Below are 24,711 nucleotides of genomic sequence, written 5' to 3' on the forward strand. Positions count from 1 at the left end.
GGGTACCAAAAAAAAAAAAAAAAAAAAAAAAAAAAAAAAACAAACCCAAAAAACGTCAGTTTAACACATCATACGCAAACATTAATTTTCCTGAAATGTTTCTTCATCCATTTATTTTGTGCCTTTCTGCACACAGATGCTATTGAAAAGTATAAGTCGGTCTGTCACTGTCCCATCAGTCTGTCCATTTTCTTCACTCAGCTGGAACATGAGAGGCTGAGTTTATCTCTGAACTGGATATTCATTCTGAAGCCTTCAGGGTTGCTTTCACAATGAGTCTGGCAAACTTGGAACACCATTTGTTGTATCATTTTATTTTTCTCTCTTAGAAAATTAACATAATTCAAACAGAACTCTGCCACCACCCCTTTAAAGAAACCAGGTTCCAAGAATGTAAAACTATCAATAAAGACAGTGATATATTTCTATTTCTCTATTTTTGCAGGGTCCTGAGGCAAATTGCCATGAGTGATGTTGTTACTGTAATCTACACATTAAGGAGAGAAAAGAGATATTGGCAGATTTTCTGCTAATGACCTCTATCAATGTCTCTAGACTCCCCACACTCTCATCTCCCCACAACTTCCATCCCTGGTTGGAAATGTTTTCCTTGCCATAGTAAGGCAAAGTTATTGATGGGGAGGCATCAGATACCTCGGGCGTGTGTGGTGGGAAGGGAGGTTGGGGAGGGCTGGTAATAATGTTGAAAACTACTGCAAGGAAAACAGTGTTTCCTAGGGCACCCTAAAATATAGAGGCTAGATAACAATAATTGCCTCTTGTATTGAGAGATTCCACTGTGCTTGGTTCTTTCCTAAAAAGCATATTATTTATTCCTTACAGCAATCACATGAGATGTCATCCCCATTTTACAGATAAGAAAATTAGAGGTTAGAGAGTTTGGATACTTGCTCTCAGTCCTGCTACAAAGTAGTAGAGCCTAGATAAGTCCCTGCATTTAACCTGTACCCAGTTCCTCTACTTTCTGAAAGTCTACCATGCTTACTCACTTCTTGAGTTCATAAATATGCTTTCCCTTCAAATATTAAAGTTATTTGAATTTTTTGTTCGTTTCATTTTTAATTTAAAAAATTTTTAAATTGAAGTATAGTTGATTTACAATGTTTCAGGTCTACAGCAAAGTATATATTATTTTTCAGATTCCTTTTCCATTATAGATTATTACATGATATTGAATATAGTTCCCTGTGCTATACCGTAGATCCTTGTTTTTTTAAATCTATTTTATATATAGTAGTGTGTATATGTTAATCTCAAATTCCCAATTTATCCCTCCCTCTGCCTTTCTCCTTTGATAACCATAAGTTCATTTTCTATGTCTGCGAGTCTATTTCTGTTTCATAAATAAGTTGATTTGCATCATTGTTTTAGATTCCACATATAAGTGATATTATACGATATTTATCTTTGTCTGACTTACTTAGTATGATACTCTCTAGGTCCATCCATGTTGCTGCAAATGGCATTATTTCATTCATTTTTATGACTGAGTAGTATTGTCGATGGACATTCGGGCTGCTTCCATGCCTTGGCTATTGTAAATATTGCTATGAACATTGGGGTGTGTGTATCTTTTCAAATTAGTGTTTTCGTCTTTTCTGGATATATGCCCAAAACTGGAATTGCTGGATCATATGGCAATTCTATTTTTAGTTTTTAAAGGAACCTCCATACTGTTTTCCATAGTAGCTGCACCAATTTACATTCCCACCAACAGGGCAGGAGGGTTCCCTTTTCTCCACACTCTCTCCAGCATTTATTATTTATACACTTTTTGATGATGGCCATTCTGACCAGTGTGAGATGGTACCTCATTGTGGGTTTGATTTTCATTTCTCTAATAATTAGTGATGTTGAGCATTTGTTCATGTGCCTGTTGGCCATCTATTTGAACTTTTGGATCCCCCAATATTTAAACATCTTTTCTACCTAGCTTTAAAGGCTTTAATCATAGAATCTTGCATGTCTGAATATTCTTAGCACCAAAACCCACAAGGCTATTTAAAATGATGTCCAATTGAATTTTACATCTTTCACATGGCACTTTCTTGTGGTTACAAATTATGGTCATTCGACATTATTGAGGATATACTACAGTATTAATAAGTATGATAAATACATCGTGCTGGAATAAATGTCAATTATTTTTTGCTGCATGGGGTATCGTAGAAACAACATGAAGTTGTCCATGGGGTCAAATTAAATAATCTTCTCTGAACCCTATATGTCCTCTTCATTGTTTTTCCTATTTCTTTGGAGTAACCCTGTCTCAAGTGCAACCCCTTTCCAAAATCACACACAATGCCATCCCAACTGTGTGCATTAGGCTCTGCCTTCTGTGCCCACCATGAAGTGACAAGAGAAGCCTACCAAGATCTCACTGTCTCCTGTTTTCCATACATCTACTGAAGATGAGAGGAAGGTGCAGACAGAGAGAAACAAGAGGCCCAAGAATCCACATTACATTGCTCCTTGTGTTTCACGACAAATATGGAATATTATTCAAAGACAGTAAAGATTGTATTTTCCTTACTTAAACACATTCAATCAATTCTTATCCTTCCTTTAGTATATGGTCACGGGAAGCTTCCGTATTTTTCATGTCGTTCCACTTTGCAAGCTCAAGCTTAGCACGTGGCACACGTAAAAAATCAGTTGTTTTATGGGGAAGATAAAGAGAGCCTAGGTTAATCATGCATTTCATAGACTGTTAATCTTTAGCTAAATTACTCTATTAAACTCAGATAAAACAATCCTATTAAAAAGTAGCAAGATATTTAGATTTCATTTGTCAAAGAGAAAAACAAACATGAGTGTAGTCATTAACAAAATACGCACATCAGTAATGCCTCCCAATAGGTTATCCTTCCATATTCCTTATGAGGTACAGGCCATTCAGTGAGTTAATTTGGTTTTTTTGTAGTTTGAATTTTAAAGTTATATTCAAACAGTTACAAATTTTCTCAAGGCTATGTTGTCACCTAATGATGAAAAGAAAAAAAAAATCTATTAACTTTCGGTTCCCTTCTTTGTCCTCGAGTAGTTCTGCCTCCTTAGGATTGCTGGGCTAAGAAAATCCAGGTAGAATATAAGGAATGTCACTATTAATATCACCAGTAATTAAAAGTTTATTGAATGCTTACTTGTCCAAGGCACTTTAAGGGATGAAAAGAGGAGTATGCAAGAGGGAAGAGATACGGGGACATGTGTAAATGTATAACTGATTCACTTTGCTTTAAAGCAGAAACTAACACACCCCTGTAAAGCAATTATACTCTAAGAAAGATGTTTAAAAAAATAATGCTAATGTGAAGAGTTTTGAAAGGTAAGAAAAAGGAGTAAAATATAGACTTAAAATTTTAAATGACAAAAAATTATTTTATAATTTTTTCTTTTTTGTGGGTGATGGAATCATCTTCCCCTATAATTACCAATATAGAAATGGCAACATTTCAAATATGAATGCAATGTTTTAGAACATAAGTTCTCCTTGATTTCCATTGTCACCTCCAAATTCAAATGCTATTTCTAACAGAAGTGGGTCCCACTTTTTACCTCCCACCCTATGCCGTGCCCAATCTGCAAGGTTCCAGAGATTACTGCCAGTTCAGGAGACGATTGTGCCTTTTGGAACAGTTCCTGCTGGATTATCTCAGCTTTGCCACTTAAGAGCTATGCAATTTCTGCATTTTACCAAAATTCTTTGAGCTTCAGATTCCCTGTCTACAAAAGATACATAATAAAACTTAACTTACCCACTTGTTATGATTAAATGATCATACATTAGTCCTTTGCCAGGCATAATGTACCATATAAAGGTGCGGAATCATACCTGTAAGAAGCACAAAAATGTAACGACCGCTTGAAAATAATTCTCTCATTGGTCTGCACAGGGCCTAAAATATCTGTCACTTTACTCACCCCTTTGACTTCTCAAGGAGGTCCCTGTTAACCTATAAATATGTCATATCATTGAATATTAAATATTCCTCAAATATTTATATTAAATAACTAGTTGTGATGGGTCACAATGGAAAACATTTATTATTGGCAGTAATAAAAAGAAACATTCGGAAGCAATAAAAAGAAACTTGATTCATGCAACAACATGAATGAACTTCACAGGTATTAGGCTGAGTGAAAGGAGCCAGAGACATACAAATAAAAATGTTCATAATGTATGGTCTTATTTTTATGAAATTCTAGAATATGTACAACTAAAAGGGGTGTGAGGGAACTTTCTGAGGGATGAAAATGTTTTATTTCTTCAAAATGGTGAGGATAACACTAATGCATATATTTTTCAAAACTGATTTAAAGGAACACTATAAAGAGATGAACATACCACTGCATGTAAATTTTACTTATATTTTAAAAAAGACCATCGAAACATTATTGTGTTTATTTAAAAATAGTTCTTATATTTTATGGATGCATGCTTAATTGCTTACAGATGAAAAGATATATGCAATTTTGGGGATTTAGTAAGGAAAAATGGGGGAAGGGAGTAGTGGTAAAAATGGGGAGTGGATGAGAATATAGATGAATCGTGCATTGGAAAGTAGTGGAAGTTGGGTGATATTCCACTGAGAGTTCTTTATTCTCTCTGCTTTTGTATATGTTTGAACATTTCCCATAATAAAAAGTTGAAAAAAGAGGGATCATTTTGGTTCATCTCCCTTCACAAGAGAAAACTGAACAGAAGAAGAAGGACATAACTTGTTCAAGCTCTCAAAGCCAGAAAGCAATCCAACTCCCAAGTTTAACCTACTTTCTCTGATCCCAAGGAAACAAAATATAAGCGTTTTGGAAAGGTTACTTTTCAAATGCGCCCACCGATAATGCAAGGAGTTGTTTAAGCAACAAATATACTTGCTCCCAGTCTCTTTTGGTTTCAAATGGCTGTTTTGTAGATTTAAATTCCTTTTTACTCCCATTTCAGAATGTGAGTGCAAGGATCAGAGAAAGCTTTTTTTTTTTCTACAAAAAATAAACACAACACAAACAAAAAAAACATACAGCAAAGACTTCTTTTCCCCTTCCAGCTCTAAAAGCATCCTCCCATTCCAGGCAAAAAAAAAGCAGAGGCAGATCTGTTACGGGGAGGCGCTTGGGTCTCCATTCCGGTGTGATCCAGAACACCTGTTCTCCCTCCAGCTCCCTCCAATTAAGCAATGCAAAAATTGTCTTGAAACCCGTGCGAGTGTCTGCCTGTGTGTCTGAGTGTGGGATGCGGTAGCGTGTCAGCACCGAGGACAACGGGAATCAGAAGTCGGAAAGGTGAGTGGTGTGTAGAATCTCCCTTTGCAGAAGGGGCGGAAGAAATTGCATCTGCTGGGTCAGGAGACTCAATCACGCTGGATTTGTCTCTTCCAGCCAGGCCCTTGAATCTGCAAAGTAAATTCCACTCTGAGAACGAAAAGCTTTACAGCCGCTTGGTTTCGACGGCTGGGGAGACTATTCCTTCCTTGTTCCACTGATGGGAAAATCAGCGTCTGGCCGCCGCTGTTTGGTGGAAAAGAAAATGGTGAGAGTGGGGGTGGGAAGAGGATTTGACGAGCCTCCTCCTGCCTCTTCAACCTGTAACTCTTCTTTACTCGTCTTCTCTCCACCCGCGAGACCATTTCGGGCTCATGAGAGGTTAAGAGCAAACGTTCATCTGGAGGCTCTTTAAACAAAAGCATCGTTAACGTTGTGTCCTACGACCATTAATCAAATTTCAGCGATCCGAGGGAAACGTGCTCTGGCAGTGCCGATGGGAGCACCCTTCCTACGCTGCCTGTCTCCTTCAGCAGCTCCCCGAGAGACTGGCTCTATCTTTGGTGGTCGGTCGCCCAGACTTCCACTTCCCCAGGCTGGTTCTGACATGGGGGTCCACGTGAGGAACCAGAGGAAAAGGCGGAGCCGGGGAAGAGGGGGGGGGATGGGAAAGAGGGAGAGACATCAGTCCAAGCCTAACCGCTCCGAATCTCCGCAAGAGCCCCCGTGACTTGAAGTGAGCCCCAGAACACCCCCACCTTCCAGTCTCCCAGGACCTGGCGGGCTGCCGGAGCTGGAGGGCCAGCCTTCCTCCACCCCCCATCCCCAGCCGAGAAGAGGAGTGAAGAGCGCGCGGCGGGGAAAGCGGCGAGCGCCGGGAGAGGGGCGGGGAGAGGAGCTGACAAATCAGCTGCGGGGGCGGTGAGCGGAGGAGAAAAGGACGAGGAAGAGGAGGAGACGGAAGGACCGGGAGGAGGAGAAGGAGAGGGGGCGAGCGAGCGCGCGCGGCCACGCGGGGTGAGGTGTGTGCCGGCCTTCGAGCTGACCCGGGGACCGAGCCCCGCCTTGTGCGTCCTTGGCGCTCTTTTCCCTGCCTTCCCTTGAGACCTTCTGTCTTCTTCTCTCGAATCCTCCCGTGCGGGGGACGGGGAGTGGCAATTCGACGCCGGGTTCGCGGGTTGGCGTCCCACGCCCCCAGCCTCTCCTCGCACGGTTATGCAGACAGCCGCCTCCTCTGGGGACCATCCCTCTTCTGGTGCCACCTCCACCCTTCCTGTGCGCTCTTCATCCTCTCTCCTCCCACTTAAATAATATTTGGGAATTGTTTTACATTTTTTAAAAGTGCGGGTGGGGAAAGAATCCGAGTTCTGAGGAGTCGAGGGAATCAGGTAAGTACCTGTGGATCTAAACGGGCAGCCTGGGAAATCATGGAGAAAACCTGGTGGGAGAAGAGTCATTGCGAACGCCCGGGAGGCGGGGTTGGTGCTGCAGTGAGGACCGGCCGTAGTCGAGTCTCTCCCGGAGGTGGGTTCTTATACCTAATGGTGAGCTTGCGGAAAGTAAATCCACCTGGCTTTCCTTCTGCTTCCGGTACTCCCCGCGTCTTGTCCTCAAAGGCTGAGAGGTCCGGCTTCTCAGGGGTAAGCTGTTTCTTTGGGAAAGGCAGGATGCTCGGTGGAGTATGAGTATTCAACTTTTATTTTCCGCTTTCCTTAAATCCCGCAATCCGCTCTCTCTTGTTAAGTAAACAAGCGGTGTTTGGCAAATTATTAAATGGAAGAGCAAAGAGGGCAAGCCAGCAGGTGGTAAGGGGTTAACAGGTGCGGGCGCCGGGTGGCTGGCGGGATCAGCGCGCGGAGAACGCCCCCTCGGGGAGCTGGCGCGCATCCCGAGACTGCCCGCGGGTGTGAACGCGCGCCTGCTTGCGCAGGGTAGATGGCCGAGGGCAGGGTGCGTGGTGGGGTGGATTAGGGCGAGTGCGGGGGCGCTGAGGTTCAGCCACACCCAGAGTGAGTAGTTCCCTCCCTTGCCCTCCTGATGTTTGACCTGTTAGCCGCCTTCGGGGATTTATTTTAAGAGAGTGTCCCTGACCCCGTGACCCCAGCTCCTTTTACTTTTCCTGTAACCTGTCTTCTAAACGCACTTCTAAGTTATACTGTTACCATTTGGACCCTGGGAAGTTAAAAGAGGGGTCCATCTTTTCATGTAATTCCACTTCGGAAGGGCTGTAAGAACAGCTGAGATGATTCATCCTAATCCATGTTTAGGCGGCTAGACTTTTACCAGCCAAGATGGATGGGAGATGCTAAATTTTTAATGCAAAAGCTAAAAAAAAACCAAAAAAAAAAGGCTGCTTTGTCCGATGGTGGAAATGGAGGTACACTTAAAAGAATCCCACACTTTTGGGGAGTCTACTGATCTTTCAGTGGTTTTTACCTTGGGTGGTTCTAATTTCGTTTTGTTTTACCCAAAAGTTCTCAAAGTGTATTTTGTGTTCTCCAGTGCGGTGTAAAGGAATTCATTAGCCATGGATGTATTCATGAAAGGACTTTCAAAGGCCAAGGAGGGAGTCGTGGCCGCTGCTGAAAAAACCAAGCAGGGTGTAGCAGAAGCAGCGGAAAAGACAAAAGAGGGTGTTCTCTACGTAGGTAGGTAAGACCCAAGTGTCACTTGGTTATTTATTTATGACTGATGCGTTACGATGACTGATGTTTTATTTATTTATTTTTAAAATTAATTAATTTATTTTTGCTGTGTTGGGTCTTCGTTTCTGTGAGAGGGCTTTCTCTAATTGGGGTGAGCGGGGGCCACTCTTCATCGCGGTGCACGGGCCTCTCACTATCGCGGCCTCTCTTGTTGCGGAGCACAGGCTCCAGATGCGCAGGCTCAGTACTTGTGGCTCACGGGCTCAGTAGTTGTGGCTCACGGGCCCAGTTGCTCCGCGGCATGTGGGATTCTCCCAGACCAGGGCTCGAACCCCTGTCCCCTGCATTAGCAGGCAGATTCTCAACCACTGCGCCACCAGGGAAGCCCTGACTGATGTTTTAAATGCTGGTGTTTCCCGCTTGATTCAGTTTTGCATCTTCACTTGTCAAAATGATGGACTGAATCAGAGGTATGTGTAGGTAGGTAAATGTGTGTGTGTTTGGGCTATAGTAAAAAGTGGGGCTATTTTGTTTTTCCAGATCATTTAATTTTGCAGTAATACTTAGGACTTGGTTTCTTTTTTAAAATGAATGTTTCTATGCGTAAGTAACTATAGCTCCGAGGACAGTTTTTAAAACTCAGTCTTAAAAAATAATCGAGACTATTTTAAGAATCAGACTCATCCATGGGCTTTTGATTTCTTTTATCATCATGTATAATATATGCTAATTTCAGTGTATTCTAATTTAAAAATAAGACTTTGATATGACCTTGAGATATGTAAAGACAGACCTTCTGTGGCCCTGGAAAGGAAAGGACAAAAAAGTCTTTGGTGGAGTTACTTCTTGCTACCACTTGGTAAGCCGAGGACTAAGCTCAAGAAAATGCTTAAAGGCTGCTGATATCTCCGAGACATTTATATATTTCATTTGTGTATCAAGTGATACACACAATAAATGATGAGATTGATGCTTATTATTTCTACTTGTTTATAAATTCCCACCTTGGAGTATTCTTACAGACCCTGACTCTCTTGAACTGTGTTAGGTTGGGTGTTATTTTACAAATCACCTCAACCTCTTTGGGGAAGAAGCAGGCACACACTCATGCACAGGGATAGACACATGCGCGCACACACACATACACTTACCCACTGCCCATCCTGCCTCTCCTCTTTCTCCTTTGAGCTCTTCCACATTCTCTGGTGGCAGTTGTAGCAACAGTAGCCGAAGGATGAGCAATGAAGCGGAGGATGCGCGCATTTAGAATACTCTGCCTGTGTCTGTGGGGTGAAAGAAAGCTACACCATCTCTCCAACATCGATGGGCTGGAGAAAAGTTATACTTGGAATGATTTTTATGAATCCTTCTCCTGTTTTTTTCTCACTGTTCATAGACTCTTTTTGTATTGGCTTAATCTTACCACAGATCTCTAGTTAAATTACTCTTTACTTTAAAACATATATTCATTGGATTAAAAGATGTTACAAGAGGGAAAAAATTGATGAGTTAACTTCACGTGTTTTTGTGAAGTGCGGATTACATCTTTTCAGAGGGAATTTGGGATACTGAATCAGTGACGTGCAGATAATCAATATCTTCACATTTGTCCTCAGTTTTCCAAGTTGTGCAAGTGCATGCTTGCAACTATTCTTTGATTTCAGTTACTTTATAACTTACTAACTTTAAAGATTTTTTTAGTATGATAATATCCACTTTATTAGTTTGTAAGGAGCCCAGAAAATACTGAATATTAAATTAATATATTGCAGTTTTCCAGGTAATAAGCAGGATTATCATCTGGAAAGCGTTGTATTTGTTTTCATTGTCAACTATGAGTTTGGGCAAATAAAATTATTTTACTTTTTAGAGGTTAATTCTGTTATTTGTCCTGAGATTATTAGATGAAGTTTTAATTTGTTTATGTGACACGTGTTTTTTAAACATCACCTTCAGTGTTTATTTTGGTATTTAAAACATGGTGCATTCTATAAACTATTCATCAGTTATGTTTTAAAGTCAATTAAAAGTTGAATACAAATACAGGATTCAGGATGAAGAGTGACCATGTGAAGACATAGTAGTATAGTTCAGGTGTTGGCAGGCTTTTCCTGTAAAGGGGTAGATAGTGAATATTTTAGGCTATGATATATGTTTCATCTGCTCAACTTTGCTCTTACAGTGTGAAAGCAGCCATAGACAATAATTAGGGTGGCTATGTTCCAATAAAACGTTACTTACTAAAACAGCTGGAGAGCTTATTTGGCTTATAGGCTGTAGTTTGCTGACTCCTGATAAAGAAGAAGAAAACATAGATTTGGCGTCAAACTTAAATTCCACTCCAGGCTACACCACTTATTACCTCTAGGATACTGGGGAAGTAACTTAACATATCTGAGCATCACTTTCCTCATTTGTAAAAATATGATTTGGATAAATGCAACTACCTTGCAGAGTTTTTGTGAGAATGTCATAATAAAGCAGAACATATGAATGATAATAACATACTTTTAAAAAATTAAAGACTTTATTTTTTATAGCAGTTTTTAAGTTAACAGAGAAATTGAGAAGAAGGTACAGAGGTTTCCCACGTACCCCTTCCCCCCATACGTTCATAGCCCCTCCCATTACCAACATCCTTCACTAGATGGTACATTTGTTACAGTTGATGGACCTACACTGACACATCATAATCATCCAAAGTCCATAGTTTCCATTCGGGTTTGCTCTTGGTATAATATATTCTGTGAGTTTGGACAAATGTATCATGATATGTATTCATCATTATAATATCTTATAGAATATTTTCAGTGTCCCCCAGCCCCAGGCAACCACTGATCTTTTTCTTTCCATAGTTTTACCTTTTCCAAAATGTCATATCATTGGAATCATATGTAGTTTGTTCAGATTGGCTTCTTTCACTTAATAGTATGCATTTAAAGTTCTTCCATGTCTTTTAATGGCTACACCTGGTTGCTTCCAAGTTTTGGCTATTATGAATAAATCTGCTGTGCAGGTTTTTGTGTGGACATAAGTTTTCAGCTCCTTTGGGTAAATACCAAGGAGCACAGTTTCTGGGTCATATGGTAAAAATATGTTTAGTTTTTAAAGGAACCATCAAACTGTCTTCTGCAGGGGCTGCACCATTTTGCATTCCCACCAGCAATTAATGACAGTTCCTGTTGCTCTAAGTAGAGCAATATTTGATGTTGTCAGTGTTCTGCATTTTGGCCATGCTAATACGTGTATAGTGGCATCTCATTGTTATTTTAATCTGCATTTCCCTGATGACATAGGATGTGGAGCATCTTTTCAAATGCTTCTCTGCCATCTGCACATCTTGTTTGATGAGGTGTCTGTTAAGATCTTTGGCCCATTTTTTAATCAGGTTGTTTGCTTTCTTGTTGATTTTTTTTTCTTTTTTTTTTTCTTGTTGATTTTTAAGAGTTCTTTGTCTATTTTGGATAACAGTTCTTTTTCAGATATATCTTTCATGAATATTTTCCTGTCTGTAGATTGTTTTCTCATTCTCTTGACATTGTCTTTCACAGAAGTTTTTAATTTAAATGAGTTCCGGCTTATTAATGATTTATTTCATGAAGCGTGTCTTTGGTGTTACAGCTAAAATGTCATTGCCATACTGAAGGTTATGTAGATTTTTTCCTATGTGATCTTCTAGGAGTTTTATAGTTTCACATTTTACATTTAAGGCTATGATATATACTGGGTTTTTTGTTTGTGAAGGGTGTAAAGTTGGTGTATAAAATTATTTTTTGCATGTAGATGTCCAGTTGTTCTAGCACCGTTTGTTTAAAAGACTGTCTTTGCTCCATTTTATTGCCTTTTTTCCTTTGTCAAAACTCCACTGATTATATTTATGTAGGTGTATTTCTGGGCTCTCTTTTCTGTTCCCTTGATCTATTTGTTTATTCTTTTACCAATATCACATTGCCTTGATTACTGTAGCTTTATAGTAAGTCTTGAAGTTTGCTAGTGTCAGTCCTCTAATTTTGTTCTTCATTACCATTTTGGCTATTTTTGGCCTTTTGCCTCTCCACACAAACTTTAGAATCAGTTTGTCAACATTCACAAAATAACTTGCTGGGATTTTGATTAAGATTACATTGAACTATAAATCAAGTTGGGAAGATCTGACATCTTGATAATATTGTATCTTTTATCCATGAACATGGAATAGCTAGCTCTCCATTTATATGGTTCTTTGATTTTGGTATCAGAGCCTTGTAGTTTTTCTCATATAGATCTTGTATATATTCTGTTAAATTTATATGCTGGCATTGTATTTTTTTGGTGCTAATGTTAAATGGTATTGTGTTTTTAATTTCAAATTCTCCTTGTTCATTACTGGTAGATAGGAAGGTGATTGACTTTTTAACCTTGTATCCTGCAACCTCTCTGTACTAACTTATTAGCTCCAGGAGATTTTTTTGTTGATTCTTGACAGTTTTATTTCTTCTTTCCCAGTCTGATACCTTATATTTCCTTGTTTTATTGCATTAGCTAGGGCTTCCTATACGATGTTGAAAGAAGTGGTGAAAGGGGATATTCTTGCTTTGTTCTTGGTCTTAGTAGGAAAGCTTCTAGTGTCTCACCATGAAATATGATGTTAGCTGGAGCTTTTTTGGTAGATATTCTTTATCAAGTTGAGAAAGTTCCCCACTATTTCTAGGTGACTGGAGTTTTTTTAATCACAAATAAGCGTTGGATTTTGTCAAATGCGCTTTCTGCATCTATTAATGTGATCATGTCATTTGTCTTTTTGAGCCTGCTGATGTGATGAATTACTTAATTGACTTTCAAACGCTGAACCAGCCTTTCATACCTATGATACATCCCATTTGACTGTGGTATATAATTCTTTTTATACATTGTTGGGTTTGATTTGTTAATATTTCATTGAGAGTTTTTGTAAAACACACTTTTATATGTAGGAGCTATGGTTATTACTGTCAAATAAACTCTCTAACAGAATAATTACTTTGTCAATATATTTTCTTTCTATCATTTCATCCTTCATTACAAGAACTATTATCAATAACTAGCTTGAAAGATTAGAAATGCCTAAGGAAATTTTTCTAATTTCACTTATGGCTGAAGAAGTTTGGCACACGTTTTTCCTAAGCCTCATGAGAAAAGTAACCTCATTCCTTTACAGTATTATGCTTTTGACAACTATCTTTTAACTAATTGAAGAATCACCATAAGAATCAGTGTTGGGGCTTCCCTGGTGGTGCAGTGGTTGAGAGTCTGCCTGCCGATGCAGGGGACACGGGTTCGTGCCCCTTCCGGGAAGATCCCACATGCCGCGGAGCGGCTGGGCCCGTGAGCCATGGCCGCTGAGCCTGCGCGTCCGCAGCCTGTGCTCCGCAATGGGAGAGGCCACAACAGTGAGAGGCCCGCGTACTGCAAAAAAACAAACAAACAAAAGAATCAGTGTTATTTTTGTGATTTTTTTTCTCCTTTTGTGATATCTTGGTACATAAATTTTCGATCAACCTACTTCAACTTAACGGACAAAAAATTTCTCAATCAAATAGCTTAGAAATTATAAATTGAGAATCAAATTCAAAAGCAAAAAAAAAAGTAGTTCTTTTTATGTAATGTCAAGTATTGTAACAGTAAAGGCAAGGCAAATCTTCAAAACCCTTCCAGTGACACTCTGCTCAGTAAGTAGCAGTTGTCAAGACTGTGGATTGCTATCAAGCTCCCAAGTCACAATATGCTTCACCTCCACCGTATTCAGATAGTCAGCATAACTGCACAATAGCGTAACTGAGTCCTTGCAAAGATTAGGCATGACTTCTGACCTCCTCCACTCTGTAGCTTTGTGAAGTCCTGAGAGACAAGAGGGGAATGGGTGTGGGCCACCTCAGCTCAGGGAAGCCATCAGATCTAGTGTCCCTTCAGCTATATCTATTATGAACTCTACCTACCTATCTGTCTCTCTCTCTATCTATCTCTCTATCTATCCATCTATGTTACTAGTCACATAGCCACTTGGCACCTATTTTGTAGCTATATCTTTTCAATTACAGATTATTCATCAATTAAAGGTTAATCATCAATAACATACACTAATGAACAATTATGACAGCAAAAAAAGTTCATTGGTTTAAGCAACCTCCTCAAGACTTTCACGTATCTTAATTCAGGATACATTCCATGATTTAGCCAAAGATCAAATTATCAGTTATAACTGAGGTAGAGAGGAAAGACCACAGGCCAACTGTTAAAAATTTTTTTACTAGTCATTTTTTGAAATAAGGGGTTCAAGGAGTGGCAGGTGGGTAGTGATAAGAACTGTTCTCTTAAATACAATTGCATAGTTCCAGTATACATGAACTTCAGTTACCACAGTCAGTTAAATAAAACCAGTCCCTAACAGTACAGTTCAAATTTCTATCACCGCAATACATAAACTGTGAGTTATTACATAAAGTATAAACTTTGCTCCTAGCTCTTTAGCCCACAATCACTACATAAGTAACAGAAACTCATTATTTATGATCCATGGCCAAATCACATGACTTCTTTCAAAGTTTATTTGTGATCAGTCCGTTGTAACAGGCAGTGGCTCTATGATCTGTTATTCAGTTTGTACAGACAGCAAAGCCCATAGTTAAGTTACCTCCTTGCCTCCCAATGATAAACACAGAGGATATTTTACAAAGATGCATAATTGAAAGAGGAAATTGACCAAAGAAGTGAATGTCAGCAAAGAAATGAAGTGAAAAATGCTGAAAGTAAAATTTGAATCAGACATAAATGTATTTATAGAAGGAATAGCTGACTGTGAGAATGTGGATACTGCTGCCATTCAGGAGACTCTTGATATGCAGCCAGAGGAACTTCTCGAAGGTGAAGGTATCAACATAAATGGAAAATGTGTTTGTGATGAGTAGGCTGAAGCTGTCCCAGAGCAAGTGGTGCCATATAAACACCTCACATGAAAGAAACCATCAGAGATGTATCATGACATTAAAAATACAAAAGCTAAGGTTTTGGAAACTGACCCAAACTTATGAAGGAGTATTAAAACTTTCTAAGACCTAGAAAAGATGCTCAGCTTAATATTGAAAGTTATACAATGGGGAGAAGACAAGCACTGTTTAAACCACTCATAAGTTTTTTACAAAGAAATAAAACACTTGTCAATGTTTTAAATTACAGTACACAAAATAAATATTACTTTACTTAGTTTTTAATTTCCCTGTACATTTTAAAATGACTAGAGGAATTTTTAATGTTTTGACAGAAAATTTTAAAGGTCATGGAACAACAGTCATTTTTATCACTGATTAATCAGAATTTTCCTCATTGATTATTAAGATCACTTTCTATAGCTTCACCTCAGTCATTTTATGTGCAGTCATTTTATGATTCCACAATACTATGCAAAGTGATCATTGCCTGAAACATACACACACACACTTCATATTGCATATATGTAAAATACTATCCTGTAACCTTTAACGTATTTAACAACTGCACAATTTCATTTATATGAGTTTATGATATGGTGATTTGTCCTGTGTTTTAAACTGAAAATCTCTTTACAAATATTATATAAGAAAAATAATAACAATTATCACTTACTAAGTACTATGTACTAAACACTGTTTTAAGACCTGTGCATGTATTATTTGCTTTGATCTTCATGTTGATTGTGTGATGTGTATTTGTTTATTATGTAGTGAAGTGAAGATTTAAATCTAGAAAATCAGAATCCAGAGCTCACTTTCTTAACTACAAGGCTGTATTTCATTTTATGCTCTATATTTATTAGAGGTCCTTAAATACGTTCAAATTGGAAGTTCTTAAAGATACTTAAATTGCTTTATTAAATGTAGAAACTCAGCTGGACTGTTTTGTACAGTGTAAGTTTAAATATAATGCATGCAAGTGATACTTAATGCCTTATTTATATATTTTTATTAAAAAATTCAAAGAAAAATTTCAATATGATCATGTATATTTATTTAAATCACCTTATTGGTCATCATCTTATTTATATCATTGATATGCACTTCTAAATAAGTTTGGAACTAGAAACTACCTCAGACCAGTGTTTCTCAGATTTGATCCATGTATTACCTGCAGTAGATCGTGAGGATTGTTAAAAATGCAAATATCTGTACCGGATATTTAGTGAATATTGAAACCCTGACTCAATAGTCAACATTTTTTAACCTTGCTTCCACTTAACTGATTCTGCTGCACTCTCCAGTTCAAGAACCAGCTTCTTAGAGATTATTTAATTAATCTTATATATTAATTTTGTTGGTAAGGATTTTTATTTGATAAGGAACTGAGGCTCTCTTACACTTTTTTCCTCTTGTAAAATGTGTTTACAGTTATTTCTAGTATACTCAGTGAGAACTACTTTATTTGACTTATAGGGTAGTTTTCAAATGAATCTTCATTTTGTTGTTATTCAAAAACATTTTATGAAAAAGCTGGTGTCAATTACACTAAAAAATCCAACATTAAAGGGCTTATGAATAAAATTGTTCACAAACTTAGTTTTAATGACACATATTAATAAATGACTTGTGTAAAAGCTTAGTAATGGTCAAGAATTGGGGGAAATTCCTCTCTTGCCACTTCTTGAAGCTGGCATTAATCATACTTGAATGATAAAGTACTGCATTCCTTCTAAAGGGTTGCCTGGCTTCGTAGAAAATATGGGCTTAGGGTCATAGAGCCCTTAATTTGAATGTGGTTGTAGCCAGTTATTACCTGTGTGACTTTAGGCAAATCATTTAACTTTCATTTGTAATTGCTTCATAAGGAATAAAATGGGCATGATATGAAATGGGTATTACAAAGTTTAAATGAGATGAGATGTAAAATACCTTTTACATAATAGGTGGTCAACAAATGTGAATTCTTTCTCTCGCTCCCCCATCTGTTTATGTTTCATGGGTTACCTAATCTCTTTTGTATTGTACTTTGGTAGAACTTCTGCAATTCTGAATGCAAAATCACCTACCCACCCAGCCCCAGTATTATCTCAACATTTTTTTCCCCTCTGTAAGTTGATGTGGGAAGTGGGACACAAGGGGTTGAAAAGTCATCACTCTGTGCTAAAATCATAATTGGAAAGTATCCTGTTAGCTTTGCTTTCTTCTATTTGCTGTAGTGATTGCTGGATTTCTTTGTTTTAGACTTTTTTCCCCCCTGAGGATATCTTAACACATGGGCTTCTGAAGATTGAGATACTGTTTTTCCATTAGATGTATTTCAAAGTGGCTCATTAGCAGTAAAGGCGACTTTGAGACTTACGGTTTCAATTTGTTTGTTTTTATAGGATCCAAAACTAAAGAAGGAGTGGTTCATGGTGTGACAACAGGTAAGCTTTGTGGAGCTTATATCCAGGGATGATATTGAAAATATCTAGTAAGCAGTATAGCCCTAGCACTGATCATTCAGAATGTAAATATAAATAACCACTCTGCCCATAGAGGAGCATTCTAGGGAACATCAGCTTTGTTTAATCTTGATTCTTTTTTTTTAATCCTTTTTAAAAATCTTGATTCTTTATTAAATATTTTTAAATAGTTTAAGTATTTGTTGTAAATAAATAAAGCACAATGTGTGTAACTGTCAAGAATGATGATTGAATTAACCAGTTTAATTGTTTATAGTAGTGTAGATTTGAGTATTCAGACCAACTTAGTGTTCTTGGCAAACCAATAGCATAAATATCACATAAGGATTGCCATTTTCAAGGAATGAATTAAAATTTTCTGTAGTGTATAATGAAATATTCTGACACTACAATATATGAATTATAACATTTCCTTGATGATTCAGAAGACATTTTAGGAAACACCCTTGGGATGATCAGTAAATTACTTATTGTCTCTTTTTGGCCTAATTTCACCAAGATTTTGAATAAGTCTGTAAGAAGATTACAGTAAATGAATAGCAAAAATTATGAAAATTATGGTGGTGATAATGAGGAAGAGGAGGAGGATAATGATAGAAACAGAAAAATCAAGGGAAAAATCACAATTTAACAACCTTAAAAGCCCACAGACTTGCTGTGATTGAGTTTCATTTTGTACGTACTCCAAGCTTTCTGACAGGTATGGTAAAACAAGAGATATAATCAGAAATATAATTCCTATCATCAGAAAACAGTAAACATAACAAGCCTTCAGAAAAATAACATGCTCCTATTGATAAATTATAAAATAGAAATTGGGAAAATCAAATGGGAATATTGGGGTTTTTTTTGTGTGTGTGTGTGGTACGCGGGCCTCTCACTGCTGTGGCCTCTCCCGTTGCGGAGCACAGGCTCCGGCCGTGCAGGCTCAGCGGCCATGGCTCACGGGCCCAGCCGTTCCACGACATGTGGGATCTTCCCGGACCGGGGCACCAACCCATGTTCCCTGCATCAGCAGGCGGACTCTCAACCACTGCGCCACCTGGGAAGCCCCAAACGGGAATATTAATACTGTATTGTGGTTAAGGCCATAAACACTGGAGCAAGACCACTTTAGTTCGAATTTCTGCTTACCCCTTACTAGCTGTGTGATTTTTCTGTAAGATTCATAACCTCTATGTGATTCAGTTTCCTCATCTGTAAGAGAATTCAGTGAATGAATATATATAAATATATAGAATACTGAAGGCAAATAGTATATATTAACTAGGTGTTACTATCACTTTATAGTGGATCTATCTTGAGCTACATTTTTGCAGCTAGTGGAGAAAACTATTTACATGATTATTTTATACATATTTATGATAAAAAATTAGGGTATAAAATTAAAACAGGGAGTTCCCTGGTGGCCTTGTGGTTAGGATTCCCAAAATCGAGGCTGTGGACTTTGGGAGCAAATGTAGACTTGGGGTTTGCTGTATGCTAAAGACTAGTTTTTGATTTTTATGTTTATCTTAGTATAGTTTTTAGCGCTTGTTATCATTAGTGGATTTGTTTATTGGTATGGTTGCTTGCTCTCTTTTTTTACTTTTTAAAAAATTTTAATAATATTATTTTATATTTTATTTTAATAACTTCATTTTATTTTATTTTATGTTTCTTCTTTCTTTCTTTTTTCTCCTCCCTTTTCTTCTGAGCCATGTGGCTGACAGGGTCTTGGTGCTCCGGCCTGGTGTCAGGCCTGAGCCTCAGAGGTGGGAGAGCCAAGTTCAGGACATTGGTCTACCAGAGACGTCCTGGCCCCACAAAATATGAATTGGTGAGAGCTCTCCCAGAGATCTCCATCTCAATGCTTAGACCCAGCTCCATTCACTGACCAGCAAGCTCCAGTGCTGGACACCCCATGCAAAACAACTAGCAAGACAGGAACACAACCCCACCCATTAGCAGAGAGGCTGTCTAAAATCATAGTAAGTTCACAGACACTCCAAAACACACCATCACACGTGGTCCTACCCACCAGAAAGACAAGATCCAGCCTAACCCACCAGAACACAGGCACCAGCCCCCTCCACCAGGAAGCCTACATAAGCCACTGAACCAATCTTACCCACTGGGGGCAGACACCAAAAACAATGGGAACTATGAACCTGCAGGCTGTGAAAAGGAGACTCCAAACACAGTAAGTTAAGCAAAATGAGAAGACAGAGAAATACGCAGCAGATGAAGGAGCAAAGTAAAAACCCACCAGACCAAACAAATGCAGGGGTAATAGGCAGTCTACCTGAAAAAGAATTCAGAGTAATGATAGTAAAGATGATCCAAAATCTTGGAAATAGAATGGAGAAAATACAAGAAATGTTTAACGAGGACCTAGATGAACTAAAGACCAAACAATGATGAAAAACATAATAAATGAAATAAAATATTCTCCACAAAGAATCAATAGCAGAATAACTGTAGCAGAAGAACAGATGAGTGACCTGGAGGATAAAATAGTAGAAATAACTACCGCAGAGCAGAATAAAGAAAAAAGAATGAAAAGAATTGAAGACAGTCTCAGAGACCTCTGGGACAACATTAAACACAACAACATTCGAACTACAGGGGTCCCAGAAGAAGAAGAGAAAAAGAAAGGGACTTAGAAAATATTTGAAGATATTATAGATGAAAACTTCCCTAATATAGGAAAGCAAATAGTCAATCAAGTCAAGGAAGTGCAGAGAGTCCCATATAGGATAAATCCAAGGAGAAACACACCAAGACACATATTAATCAAACTATCAAAAATTAAACACAAAGAAAAAATATTAAAAGCAGCAAGGTAAAAGGAACAAGTAACATACAAGGGACTCCCCATAAGGTTAACAGCTGATCTTTCAGCAGAAACTCTGCAAGCCAGAAGGGAGTGGCAGAACATATTTAAGTGATGAAAGGGAATAACCTACAATCAAGAATACCCGGCAAGGATCTCATTCAGATTCAACAGAGAAATTAAAATTTTACAGACAAGGAAAAGCTAAGAGAATTCAGCACCACCAAACCAGCTTTACAACAAATGCTAAAGGAACTTCTCTAGGCAGGAAACACAAGACAAGGAAAAGATCTAAAATAACAAACCCAAAACGATAAGAAAATGGTAATAGGAACATACATATTGAAAACTACCTTATATGTAAATGGATTAAATGCTCCAACAAAAACTCATAGACTGGCTGAATGGTTACAAAAACAAGACCCGTACATATGCTGTCTACAAGAGACCGACTTTAGACCTAGGGACACACAGACTGAAAGTGAGGGGATGGAAAAAGATATTCCATGCAAAATAAAAAGAAAGTTGGAGGAGCAATTCTCATATCAGACAAAATAGACTTTAAAATAAAGACTATTACAATAGACCAAGAAGGACACTACATAATGATCAAAGGATCAATCCAAGAAGAAGATATAACAATTGTAAATATTTATGCACCCAATATAAGCTAACAGCCATAAAAGGGGAAATCGACAGTAACACAATCATAGTAGGGGACTTTAACACCCCACTCTCACCAATGGACAGATCAAAATGAAAAGAAATAAGGAAACACAAGCTTTAAATGACACATTAAACAAGATGGACTTAATTGATATTTATAGGACATTCCATCCAAAAACAGCAGAATACAGTTTCTTCTCAAGCACCCACAGAACATTCTCCAGGATATATCATATTTTGGGTCACAAATCAAGCCTTGGTAAATTTAAGAAAACTGAAATCATATCCAGTATCTTTTCTGAACACAATGCTATGAGACTAGATATACATTACAGGAAAAAAAACTGTAAAAAGTATAAACACATGGAGGCTAAACAATACGCTATAAATAACCAAGAGACCACTGAAGAAATTAAAGAGGAAATCAAAAAATACCTAGAAACAAATGTCAAGGAAAACACAATGACCCAAAACCTATGGGATTCAGCAGAAGTAGTTCTGAGAGGGAAGTTTATAGCAATACAGTCCTACCTCAAGAAACAAGAAACATCTCAATTAAACAACCTAACCTTACACCTAAAGCAATTAGAGAAAAAAGAACCAAAAAACCCCCAAAGTTAGCAGAAGGAAAGAAATCATAAAGATCAGATCAGAAATAAATGAAAAAGATATGAAGGAAACAGTAGCAAAGATCAATAAAACTAAAAGCTGGTTCTTTAAGAAGATCAACAAAATTAATAAACCATTAGACAGACTCATCAAGAAAAAATGGGAGAAAACTCAGTAGAATTAGAAATGAAAAAAGAGAAGTAACAACTGACACTGCAGAAACACAAAGGATCATGAGAGATTACTACAAGCAACTATCTGCTAATAAAATGGACAACCTGGAAGAAATGGACAAATTCTTAGAAAAGCACAACCTTCTGAGACTGAACCAGGAAGAAATAGAAAATATAAACAGATTAATCACAAGTAATGAAACAGAGACTGTGATTAAAAATCTCCCAACAAACAAAAGCCCACGACCAGATGGTTTCACAGGTGAATTCTATCAAACATTTAGAGAAGAGCTAACATCTATCCATCTCAAACTCTTCCAAAATATAGCAGAGGGAGGAACACTGCCAAACTGATTCTACGAGGCCACCATCACCCTGATACCAAAACCAGACAAAGATACCAAAAAAAAGAAAACTACATCCAATATCACTGATGAACACAGATGCAAAAATCCTCAACAAAATACTAGCAAACAGAATCCAACAGCACATTAGAAGGATCATATACCATGATCAAGTGGGATTTATCCCAGGAATGCAAGGATTCTTCAATATATGCAAATCAATCAATGTGATACACCATATTAACAAATTGAAGGATAAAAATCATATGATAACCTCAATAGATAAAGAAAAAGCTTTTGACAAAAGTCAACACCCATTTATGATTAAAAACTTTCCAGAAAGTAGGCATAGAGGGAACTTACCTCAACATAATAAAGGGCATATATGACAAACCCACAGCCACCATTGTTCTCAATGGTGAAAAACTGAAACTGTTTCCACTAAGATCAAAAACAAGACAAGGTTGCTCACTCTCACCACTATCATTCAACATAGTTTTGGAAGGTTTAGCCACAGCAATCAGAGAAGAAAAAGAAAGAAAAGGAATCCAAATTGGAAAAGAAGAAATAAAGCTGTCACTGTTTACAAATGACATGATACTATACATAGAGAATCCTAAAGATGCCACCAGAAAATTACTAGAGCTAATCAATGAATTTGGTAAAGTAGCAGGAAACAAAATTAATGCACAGAAATCTCTAGCATTCCTATATACTAACGATGAATAATCTGAAAGAGTTATTAAGGAAACACTCCCATTTACCATTGCAACAAAAAGAACAAAATACCTAGGATTAAACCTACCTAAGGAGACAAAAGACCTGTATGTAGAAAACTCTAAGACACTGATGAAAGAAATTAATGATTCAAACAGATGGAGACATATACCATGTTCTTGGATTGGAAGAATCAACATTGTTAAAATGACTATACTACCCAAAGCAATCTACAGATTCAATGCAATCCCTTTCAAACTACCAATGGCATTTTTCACAGAACTAGAACAAAAACTTTCACAATTTGTATGGAAACACAAAAGATCCCAAATAGCCAAAACAGTCTTGAGTAGGAAAAATGGAGCTGGAGGAATCAGGCTCCTGGACTTCTGACTATACTACAAAGCTACAGTAATCAAGACACTATGGTACTGGCACAATAAAAGAAATATAGATGAATGGAACAAGATAGAAAACCCAGAGATAACCCACGCACATATGGTCACCTTATGCTTGATAATGGAGGCAAGAATATACAATAGAGAAAATACAGCCTCTTCCATAAATGGTACTGGGAAAACTGGACAGCTACATCTAAAAGAAGGAAATTACAACACTCCCTAACACCATACACAAAAATAAACTCAAAATGGATTAAAGACATAAATGTAAGGCCAGACACTATAAAATTCTTAGGGGAAAACATAGGCAGAACACTCTATGACATAAATCACAGCAAGATCCTTTGTGACCCACCTCCTAGAGAAATGAAAATAACACAAAAATAAAAATGGGACCTAATGAAACTTAAAAGCTTTTGCACTGGAAAGGAAACCATAAACAAGACAAAAAGACAACCCTCATAACGGGAGAAAATATTTGCAAATGAAGCAACTGACAAAGGATTAATCTCCAAAATATACAAGCAGCTCATGCAGCTCAATATCAAGAAAAACAACCCAATCCAAAAATGGGCAGAAGACCTGAATAGACATTTCTCCAAAGAAGATATACAGATTGCCAACAAACACATGAAAGGATAGTCAACGTCACTAATCATTAGAGAAACGCAAATCAAAACTACAAAGAGGAATCTCCTCACACCTTTTAGAATGGGCATCATCAGAAAATCTACAAACAATAAATGCTGGAGAGGGTGTGGAGAAGAGGGAACCCTCTTGCTCTGTTGATGGGAATGTAAACTGATGCAGCCACTATGGAGAACAGTATGGAGGTTCCTTAAAAAACTAAAAATAGAACTACCATGCGACCCAGCAATCCCACTACTGGGCATATACCCTGAGAAAACCATAATTCAAAAAGTCATGTACCACATTGTTCATTACAGCACTATTTAAAATAGCCAGGACATGGAAGTAACCTAAGTGTCCATTGACAGATGAATGGATAAAGAAGATGTGGCACATGTATACAATGGAATATTACTCAGCCATAAAAGAAGCAAAATTGAGTTATTTGTAGTGAGGTGGATGGACCTAGAGTCTGTCATACAGGGTGAAGTAAGTCAGAAAGAGAAAAACAAATACTGTATGCTAATACATATATATGGAATCTGAAAAGAATAAATGGTTCTGAAGAACCTAGGGCCAGGACAGAAATAAAGATGCTGACCTCAAGAATGGACTTGAGGACACGGGGAGCTAGAAGGGTAAGCTAGGACGAAGTGAGAGAGTAGCATTGACATATATACACTAGCAAATGTAAAATAGATAGCTAGTGGGAAGCAGCTGCATAGCACAGGGAGATCAGCTCTGTGCTTTGTGACCACCTAGAGGTGTGGGACTGGGAGTGTGGGAGGGAGACGCACGAGGGAGGAGGTATGGTGATATATGTATATGTATAGCTGATTCACTTTGTTCTACAGCAGAAACTAACCACATTGTAAAGCAATTATACTCCAGTAAAGATGTTGAAAAAATTAATCATCAAATAAAGAAAACAAGTATTCAGCTTATGTTTGCTCTGTTCCAATCCAAGATATATATAAACTGCCCTCTCGGGACCTTCTGTAAATGGCATGTTATGAAGC

General features: G+C 37.8%; 1 protein-coding gene and 1 long non-coding RNA gene across 3 annotated transcripts in view; one reads left to right on the forward strand and one right to left on the reverse strand.

Moving 5' to 3' along the window:
* Nucleotides 1-6,107, reverse strand: part of LOC112393805 (uncharacterized) — a 13,688-nt gene extending 7,581 nt beyond the window's left edge. The window contains exons 1-3 of the long non-coding RNA XR_003002023.1: nt 6,039-6,107; nt 3,777-3,853; nt 2,860-3,002 (exon numbers count right to left, since the gene is read on the reverse strand). This is a non-coding gene — a long non-coding RNA (uncharacterized LOC112393805). The remainder of the gene's footprint in view (nt 1-2,859; nt 3,003-3,776; nt 3,854-6,038) is intronic.
* Nucleotides 6,108-6,180: 73 nt separating this feature from the next.
* Nucleotides 6,181-24,711, forward strand: part of SNCA (synuclein alpha) — a 127,269-nt gene continuing 108,738 nt past the window's right edge. Inside the window, exons 1-3 of one of the 2 annotated variants that reach the window (XM_024736195.1) lie at nt 6,181-6,302; nt 7,783-7,928; nt 17,257-17,298. In XM_024736195.1, coding sequence (XP_024591963.1) covers nt 7,808-7,928; nt 17,257-17,298 — 163 coding nt within the window. In that variant the 5' untranslated portion in view covers nt 6,181-6,302; nt 7,783-7,807. The other variant, XM_024736196.1, reaches the window with a different exon arrangement.

Source organism: Neophocaena asiaeorientalis, unplaced genomic scaffold (assembly GCF_003031525.2).
Source record: "Neophocaena asiaeorientalis asiaeorientalis breed wild unplaced genomic scaffold, Neophocaena_asiaeorientalis_V1.1 scaffold7, whole genome shotgun sequence".
Classification (NCBI taxonomy): Eukaryota; Metazoa; Chordata; class Mammalia; order Artiodactyla; family Phocoenidae; genus Neophocaena; species Neophocaena asiaeorientalis.